Raw genomic sequence first — 9,554 nt, 5'->3', positions numbered from 1 at the left:
ACAACCTCCTCACTGTCACATGATTTCCTGTCAGTCCCACGTTCTAAAAGAAGGCAGCTTTTATTACACAGGATGTCGTGAGCTTTTTTAAATATCACTCACTCAACATTAACGTGCCACTGTCACACTGCACTGATTTTGGTTTCTAAATGACCCATTAGACATATTTTTTAGATTTTATTATTAAACATACAAAAAAGCCATATAAAAATAAGTCAATATTCATACTGTATCTTCAGCAGCATGACACAGGTTTCGGAAATGCACTCAGGTGAAAAGTTAGAATGTTGTACATAACTCTCTAGTTTTAGTAGAGACACAGCAGCTGCATAGTGAGATCTGCATAATGATGTCATTTATCTTGCCAGTCTGGGACTCTGGGTGTTTTCCATGTCAGTAGGTTATGTAAGCGAGCAGCACTACCACTACCACCAACAAGCATAATGTACTCAAATCATTCACACACACATACAGTGCACAAACACACAGCAAGGTCTTAAATATCACACATCACACAGTAAGTTCTTTTACATTCTCAGCTTTGGCTTTGCACTTTGGGTTTAAACAGTGACACCCAGAGTCTTTTTTTGGGGGGCTTTATATTGGTCCGCGCTGTCCACTCATTATGAACTTCCATGCCTTCGAGGCTGAAAGGAGGCAAGTTTTTCTACCAGATGTGGTCGTCACCCTGTAAAAGGACAAAAACAGACACAACTCAGACCTTTATGTCATTCCCAATCTGTATTATAATGTCAGATTGAGCTTTGGGCCAACTTACACAATCTCATAAGCCATGCACGATGCACTTGGTGGATATAGTTTCCATTCAAAGATGTTCTTGGGATGGATTCTGTAGGACTTCTGACAGAGACAGCGCTCAGATCTCTCCATTCGGAATGCTGAAGCACAAAGCACTTACTGTCATTATAGATCATTTAACATTTTTAAGCTAAAAAAAAGAAGAAGAAAAAAACATGCAGTGGCAGAAGTATTTTAATAGGCTTTGTATGTTCTATATGTTTGTGGTCTGTCTATAATACAGGCCATAAAACAGGATTTTCACAGATAAGATGGTTAAACAATCACCATTTAGGAAAACGTATATATAATTATATAACACTTTTAATGTCTGATTCTGGCCATCCTGATGTCAAATCATTATTCATTCATTGCCGAGTGACATATATAATTAGCATGTTATTAAAGTATCACTTACAGTACAAGCAGGTGCTTAATGCTTCTGGAATTAGTAACAATGTCAGAATGATGTAACTTGACTAGTGAGTACTACTGTAGTTAAACATTTGGAATGATTAACAACATCAAGCTCTAGTTATCTTTTTTATTTTATTTTTTTTACAAAAGTTTATCTAAGAAGGATGCTATGAAAATTGTACCTGTACAAAATGAAGCACACATCCAACATCCAAGCAGCAGCAGCAGAACGGATCGGCTCATGGTCAGTTCTTTTACTTTCTCGTCACAATCTCAAGCAGTAAATGTGACTGTAGAACAAGTCTGGTCACAAGATAACTTGAGGAAGACACATTTATACAGTGCAGTGTCTGGGGTAGTACACGTACTGTAAGGACTTCCCTCTTGCATATTGACTAATGGAAAATTATTTATGATCCGCAAATGACTTAATGAGCAGGACAATGATGCCAAATATAGCTAAGCCCCACCCAGACACAATGCCATTTAGACATTCTTCATTCTTCAAGACATTTTAAAATATTCCAGTTATTTTCTCATTTGCTAATTTGCGTAACGGATGATATTGTGTCACATCCTACACTGCAGAAACATTTCGGTGGCTTTCAGAAAGAGTTTTTGTACATAAAGAGCAAATGATACAAGATGCTTTTATACTGTATAAACACTGTAAAAGGAAAATCTCATGCTCATGTTATTTCCACAGACGTCTTCTGGTTTTGCCTGTATTGTTTACCATTGTCTATGAGCTCTTCATTAGTCAAAATGGCTTAATTTATTATAAAATTTTGAACCCCTCATTCATATTTAAGAATTTTATTTTTTTTATTATTTTATTTAAGAACCGATATCATGTTCAAGCCCAGAATAATCATAATTTGACCCTTGAACAAATGAATACATAATAAGTCAATGTAGCTAATTTTGTTGGAAACACAGACAGTCAGAGATAAATCATGCATTTTTATATACAGTACATAATTGTGTTGCGACTGAAGATCACTTAAACATTACAGATAATATTTTGGGAACAGTACATGGTTAACTGTAACCTGTGGTGTAAAATGGGAAAGTACAGTTATGTGGCAAAAGTGATGAGCCACCCCTAATTTCTTCATATTTTGTTTTTAAAGAGCTAGATTTTCTTGTATTTTAATGTATTATTAATAGTTTTGAGGAATAGTTTTCCAAGCTGCCTGAAGGACCTTTATGGCTCTTATTTTTGGAAAGGTTTTGACTCTCATATTCAGTCCGTTCCCTGACCAGTTTCAGAGGAACTTGTTTTGTTTGTTAAGCCACACAGTCAGCTATGATTCATTCAAGCATTAAAATCATCTAACTTAAAGCATGAACCAGTGAGAAACAGGTGCAGATGATGACAGATGATCAGGCCGGTGATTACTGGTGATGCTGGTTGCTTAGTGGTTGGAGCAGACGAGAGGGGAAATGAGGTAGCTGCTGAGGTTTTTACATAAACAGCCACTTTTAAAATGGTATTTGTAGACATATTGCAGCTTGTCACAGATAAGTAAAACATCTGTTCCCATTTCTTTCATGATTCACTTACTTACTTATTTTTCTATAACACATAGACAAAAAAGTCTAGAGCTTATCCCAGGGAGAGAGCACACAAGCCCATGTACACGCATTAAGTTTGGAAATGCCAGTTAGACTACTGCATGCCTTTTGCATGACTGTATAAGAAAACTGGAGCACCCAAAGGAAATCCTCCAACCTCAGGGAGAACATTCAAACTCCATGCACACAGACCTACTGTAAAAGGTGAGAATGAAACCCTCAACCCTGGAGATGTAAGCCCATAATGCTAACCACTATGCGTCCATGCTGTCTACTACAGAATTTAATTTAATTTAATTTAATTTAATATAAAGAAATAAGGGTTGACTCAAGAACATTATTGTACATTGTGTCGCTGCAATTATGTCTGAGTTGCTATACGTCTGCCCTTTAACTACCCCATCTCACAAGCAAAAATACTTTCTACCTACTACATTAGGGGTTATTACTGTAGTTAGCTGTGCTTATTAATGTCTTACTTTTTTAAGTTCCATGATAAAAAAGCACTAATTGACCATCAGCAAGTGTGTAGATGTCTTTTGTACTTAAATCTTAACTGCATCTAAGTACAAAAGACATGTACTGTACTTTTTGAACAATTTCAATAAAGTTGAATCTAATCTAATTTAATGAAATGTTATGTAATTAAAATAATAAATCCATTTAATGTAATTTAAAATGAGAATTTTCTGCTGTAATCTAAGTAAAGACGCTTCAGTAACTTAATAAACAGGATTTATTTTAATGTGTAACTGCATTTTTCTGTTTGAAAAGTATTTTGGGTATTTTTACCAGCTCAGATACTAGCCAAACCTGTTCAACCCTCCTTTCTCATGTTTACACTAGGCCAGGTTCACTTAAGATGATGCAACCAGTGTTTAGTGCTACACCTCGGCCATGCTTTGTTTGAACTTGTGTGCAATTAACCGGTTTTGATCTTAACATATTTAATTTTAATATATTTTTCGCCCACACAAAATTACATAACATCCATCCACTGCGGCTTGCTGATGGCTTTGAGAGGAAGTGCAACCATGATCCTGCATGTGTGCGTGTTTGTGAGAACACCTACCTGCAGTCACCTTCATCTTGAGAGATGCGTAGTGCGGTACTCAACCTCGTGTGGTTGGCTAGAGACAGAAAGCTACAGACTAAATGCATTTCCTGTTTAATCTCTAGAGCATTCTTATACACAATTAGGGGAAAAGACCTTTGATCTTGGAACTTTTCCTGAGATGTTCTTCGTATACGTCATTCTGTTCCAACCCAACTGATATATATCGACATATTGCCATAGAAGGAAATTTAACTGAAGAGGCATAACATTAACATCACATAACGCAAACATAGACTATCAATTATATACAAGGGAACTGGTGACAGGATCATGGGCAGCTATGACTCAACCATGGACGTGGGTGCAAAAAAAGCCAGTCCATTTCATCACATCCCACAGAAAGTCACCCAAGCATCGCACTGCACCCCAGCCCACTACTCATGAGGCTTGGCAGGCAAAGAGCCCAAGGCTTTTGGCACCAATGCTGTAAACTCCCCAGATCCCAATGTTAAGACAGCTTTTACTGCTTTATTCTGTTTTTAGGATTATATTGTACACAGCATGTCACACGCGCATATGCAATATGGACAAATGCCAGACTTTTTCAGTGGTTGCAGCAGCGTTACGTCATATGGGTTTCCCTCTGTCATTGTGTATAGGCAGAACAGGACAGGCAACTCATTCAGCTTTAAAATTCAAAACAGATGAGGAGATGAATGCCACTGTCAGTTACAAAACTTTCCCTTAAACTTCACCCTGTTTACAGTTTAAAGAGGGTGAATACAATAGCAACGACATAAATTCCAAAAGCTGTCTTGCCCATAATTATTACAATTATATATAATTTTTAATTATTCATGAATCAATTCTGTCTGAATGTGTCACTCTAAAGAGAGACAGCAAAGTATATTGCTAATTTAGACCTGAATTGGCAATTAAATTTAAATGAAGTTTTCTGCAGATTTTAAACATTATTATAGTGCATGTAAAAGAGTGATAATAAAACAGGTGAGTTAGAATAGTTAGTCAATGCTAACTACTAACCCACTGAGTTGCTGGCGCTAAACATAATCTATATTTACGTATAGATATAATCTATCTTTACGAAATCTATATTTCAAAGATGTTGTGTTTGATGCGATATGTGGTGCAGTGAATGGTTTAATAAAGCCTTTCAGTTAGGTGTGGGTCTGTTTTTTGTTTTTCAGGCCATGTGTTCAAGCCTATGTAGGCAGCTAAAGAAGTGGAATCAATACAGTAATTGTTTGATGTGGAGAGTGTTGGGGAGGTTAAAAACAGTTGCAACTAGGAGTGAGTTGGAGTATTTAGAGCCTTTCAAACACTAAGATATGCACAGATACTACACTGTCTGATGCACTAGGAATCTGTCTAGGATCCATCTAAATGCTCAATTATCCAATCATTAATGACGTGGTAGCAGCACAATGCATGGAATCATGCATATACAGTACGGGGTCAAGAGGTCAAGGGCTCAGTCAGCAGAATAGGGGAGCGTGTGTGTAGGGGGTGTTCTGCCAATGAATTTAACTGATTGTTGATGCCATATGCTGGACGGCATTCTTTGAATGGAAACACTTTGTTTAGGAGAAAGATCAGATAAAATGGATCAGTTAAAGTTGGCTAAAAGCAATGCGAATAACCACTCTTTACAATTGTATTGAGCAGAAAAGCATCTCAGAATTCACAACATGCTGAGCTGGCTGGTCTACAAGAGCACAAGACCATATTGGATTCCACTCCATGAACAGAAATCTGAATGAACTGAAACATGTTAAAAAGACAGTAGATAAAGGACAAAGATCAGGTTATACTTTTCCAACCTTTAACGAATGCATGAATTGCTTACATGTGCTCTGACTTGTTTTAGTTTCTGATATTATCTAATGTGACTATAATAAGCTCTGGGTTCAACCTCCATGAAGCTTATTTTAAAACAACAACAACAACAACCTCATTAATAGCAAGCAAAAACAAATAGCAGTTGTATGGATCAGTCAACCGGTTATGCTGTTATGGTGCAAAAAGATTTATAATGGTAAACCTGAAAAGCCTGTCTTTGTAACTGGTGCTGACATTCAGACAAAGAGAGCGGAAATCATGGAATTGTTAGTGGAAGATTTCGAAACAACGTCTGCAGAGTTCTGTTTATGAAACACCGGATATGAAGGGCTGACTTCTCCATCTTGACCTTATGGTGTCTTCCAAGGTCGAAAGAAGAAGGTCAACACTGGACAATGAATTGAAATTGATAAATGAAACATTTATGTTTCTTAAATCTTAAGTCATACATAAAATCAAAGGATTTAATTGGATTTCATATAAACAAACTTGTACAAAGTGCATTTATTTGAGAATCTTATTATGAACAAATTTTTACTCTGGGTTGAATAATTTCTTTCACCATTTTTTACAATTATAATAGTCACTGTATATACACGATCTGTTTTGTATGAAATAAAGATTTTTTTTTTTAAGTTTTGTGTAAAATTGTGTTAAATGTCAACCTTTCAGTGTAATTTTTTAAAATCCTGTGCATTCTATTTGCTTAAAACAAAATTGGTATATTTCACCTATTTCATCATCACAGTACAGAAAAAAGCTGCTCTAGTTGAAATCTGAGCTGTACTGTACAGTACAGTATGTCAGGCTAGAGTCCAGCTTTAGAGTATTTCCCTTTCCATGTTGCATCATAGTGGGTTTTTCCCTGTAGTTTTTTTAAGTGGTTCCCTTTTCCTTTCTGTTTTTTGTTTCTTGGAATCACTTTCGCTAAGTGCCGATGTCATCCTGCCATGAGACTGCAACAATTCAGCAAATTTATTGACGGATGATGTAATAGAATGTGATAGGTTTTTTAATAAGTTTATTTGTTTGTAAGAACAAATTATGACAAAGTTGTTTACATTTTTCAAAGATGTAACATTGTTAAAAGAGCAACAATGACAAAAATGTAAAAATAGTGTTATTGATTAAGTTTTATTTAATATATTATTTACTTAAGCATATAACCCTACGCCAACCTTATTTCATAATAACAGCAATATTAATGGGAAAAGGTGTTACTGTATGTTTAATAATTCAGTTTTAGGTGAAGTAATTAAAAAAATTTTAAGTAATTCATTCTGATTTAGATACAAACTACAGTAGATGAGTACTGTAGATCTGCACTGAAGACATTTGTTCTATACATTCAATAATCAAAAATAGACAAACCATTTCATGCAACACCTGCCATGATAGATGGTTTTACACTGTACCCTGTCTTCTAAAGGATGTCTATGAATTTCTACAAATTATATTGGGATTGCTTACATATAATAGGAAAATCCACAGGCAATTCTCTCTTTAAGATGTTTTGGTCTACCAACAAAGTCTTTATTACTTCATACAGTCTTGTCTTGTCTTATTTACTGAAGTGAACTGCTATGAAGTAAAAAAATCCATTTTATTTAAGCTGTATAAACCTAAACATAAGGTCAGTTTTTGCAAATTTAAAGTGTTTTGATAGAGGATGGGGGTATTTTGCAATCTGAGGATGTTGGGATGGTTGGTGTAAGTGATTATGGGGTAAATGATGTCAGTAATATGGTCACTTAAAATTATTAAGGAGCACATTAATGCATGTGGATGTTAAACAGCATATTTGTAAATTGGTGTTGCTGTTGCAAGCTAGACCAAGTATTGAGGTAAGTTGTTTAAATTGGCCTTCTGAATTCTTAGCTCTACTATTTAACGGTATTCGTGAAAGAGTTTTAACGATTGCTTTCATCTCAAACATAGGATAATAATAATAATAATAATAATAATAATAATAATAATAATAAGTAGCTGTGGTATTCAACACCTGACTGACCTAGCTTCAGTTGATTCATTCAAAACACTTTTTACTACTTTTAACTTTCTTTTTTTTTTTCATACAATTGTGGTGTATCCAAAACTTAGCCCAAGTCAAATATTTATAAAATATGTTTTATATAATTTTAAATAAAAAAAACATACTGAGAACATAACAATATTCTTTTCAAATGTTTATTTTTTTAAACAGTACAGCAAATTATAATCATACAAAAACAATATAACTTAAAATATAAAATTAATCATAATATATATACAGTATATGCAACAATATCCATTTTTACAGCTTATAAATGAAACATTCAAGTATTTTGTTGCGCTGGTAAAACATTATATGAAATAAATATGAAAAATATATACAAAATTAACAACACACACACACATACAGTATGTGCTGAACGGAAAATGTGTAATTTTTTTCATATAACATTGCCTTTGTTGGCTAATGAGAGCTGTTTTTCTGGATTTTGTTCCTAAAAAAAAGAAAAGAGAAATGATTAATGTGTCCAATCTTATATAATAGTAAATATAGTGCAACAATAGGAATAACAACAACAACAAATCCTGATGCTGTTCTCACCTTTTTTCAATGACCTTCATGATGTTTTTCTTGACAAAATTAGATTCCGGATTCAGACATATTTTATCAGCACGATTCTTCAGAACAACTCTAAAAACAGAAATGCATAAAGCAATTTAGATAATGTAATGAAGGTGAATGGTGTTGTACTTTGTAACATTGATAGGAATATTAGCCATTTGTGAACTTACAAGATTTCAGATTTTTCACAAGATGCACTAGGAGGGTAAACTTCAATCTTGTCAATACGTTGCAGACGGACCTTTTCCATCATATGAACCTGACACAAACACCTCCTTACACTGGGCTTGGCCTGTCCTGAAAACAGAAGAAGGAAAAAAATTATAACAAATTATCTCAACTTACAGTACACATGCATTCAAGAATCCCAAGAAAAAACATGCACCTAAAAATCCTACCTTCTACATGAACAGTAAGTAGGCAGGCAAACACAAGGAAAACTGCAGCAGAATTCATTATCATCTTGCTCTTGAACACAATCTTAGTGAGAAGCTGACAGGACAACTGAATGAATGAGCATTCTTAGTGCCATTTTTATATGCTCAGCTCGGTGAATTCCAAGCTCTGACTTACATTACGTCATTTTCACTTTCCATCTCGCTTCCTTCAGAGCTGCAGTACTATTGTTTCTTGGAAATGTAATGCCTTTACTCAGCAGGGCCTGAGATAAATTTTTATCTAATTATTATTCTTTACAAAAGGGCATATTTTGTCTTAACAAAAGGGCATATTTAGAATGTAGTTTAATGTAATCAGGATTTTAGACCATCGGCTATTAGATTATCAGCTTGAGCAATATGTTTCGGTTTATAAAAACAAGTAAGCAGTGAAACCTGCTTTTCCAGAATTGCAAAAGCAAAATCAAAGACAGCACTAAAATAGCACCTATTGTTTTGTTTTTTAAATAATAAACCATTCATTAGTGTGTGCATTAAAATGCACACTGAACAGCATATACTGTAATGTGCTATAGCACATTACAGTATATGCTGTTCAGTGTGCATTTTAATGCAGTATACAGTATTTACAGTATATATTTTTAAATTGATATATAAATTGGAGCACATTATACAGTGGGAAAGATTATTCACACGTGTACAGCATTTAAGACAGAATGTGCTGGGACATCCCAGATGTGGACATCCCAGCACATTCATCCCAAGATAAGACTGTGCAATGCTCAGAGAAATCCGGGGAATAAAAGCCTTATTATGTTTACTGTTACTGTCC

The 9,554-nt window shown here is 34.7% G+C and overlaps 2 protein-coding genes across 2 annotated transcripts; both read right to left on the bottom strand.

The window, feature by feature from the left end:
* Window positions 1-594: 594 nt before the first annotated feature.
* Window positions 595-1,581, bottom strand: LOC128509320 (interleukin-8-like). The gene is made up of 3 exons (XM_053480998.1): window positions 1,398-1,581; window positions 779-899; window positions 595-688 (listed from the first exon to the last, which is right to left on the bottom strand). The coding sequence occupies exons 1-3, from the start codon at window positions 1,456-1,458 to the stop codon at window positions 598-600; spliced, it is 273 nt and encodes a 90-aa protein (XP_053336973.1). The 5' UTR covers window positions 1,459-1,581; the 3' UTR covers window positions 595-597.
* Window positions 1,582-8,097: 6,516 nt separating this feature from the next.
* On the bottom strand, window positions 8,098-9,223 carry LOC128509313 (C-X-C motif chemokine 11-6-like). The gene is made up of 4 exons (XM_053480991.1): window positions 8,723-9,223; window positions 8,495-8,621; window positions 8,304-8,393; window positions 8,098-8,196 (listed from the first exon to the last, which is right to left on the bottom strand). The coding sequence occupies exons 1-4, from the start codon at window positions 8,784-8,786 to the stop codon at window positions 8,166-8,168; spliced, it is 312 nt and encodes a 103-aa protein (XP_053336966.1). The 5' UTR covers window positions 8,787-9,223; the 3' UTR covers window positions 8,098-8,165.
* Between the last annotated feature and the right edge of the window lie 331 nt (window positions 9,224-9,554).

This window comes from Clarias gariepinus, chromosome 21, assembly GCF_024256425.1.
Source record: "Clarias gariepinus isolate MV-2021 ecotype Netherlands chromosome 21, CGAR_prim_01v2, whole genome shotgun sequence".
NCBI lineage: Eukaryota > Metazoa > Chordata > Actinopteri > Siluriformes > Clariidae > Clarias > Clarias gariepinus.
This window is presented reverse-complemented; position numbering and strand designations above follow the sequence as displayed.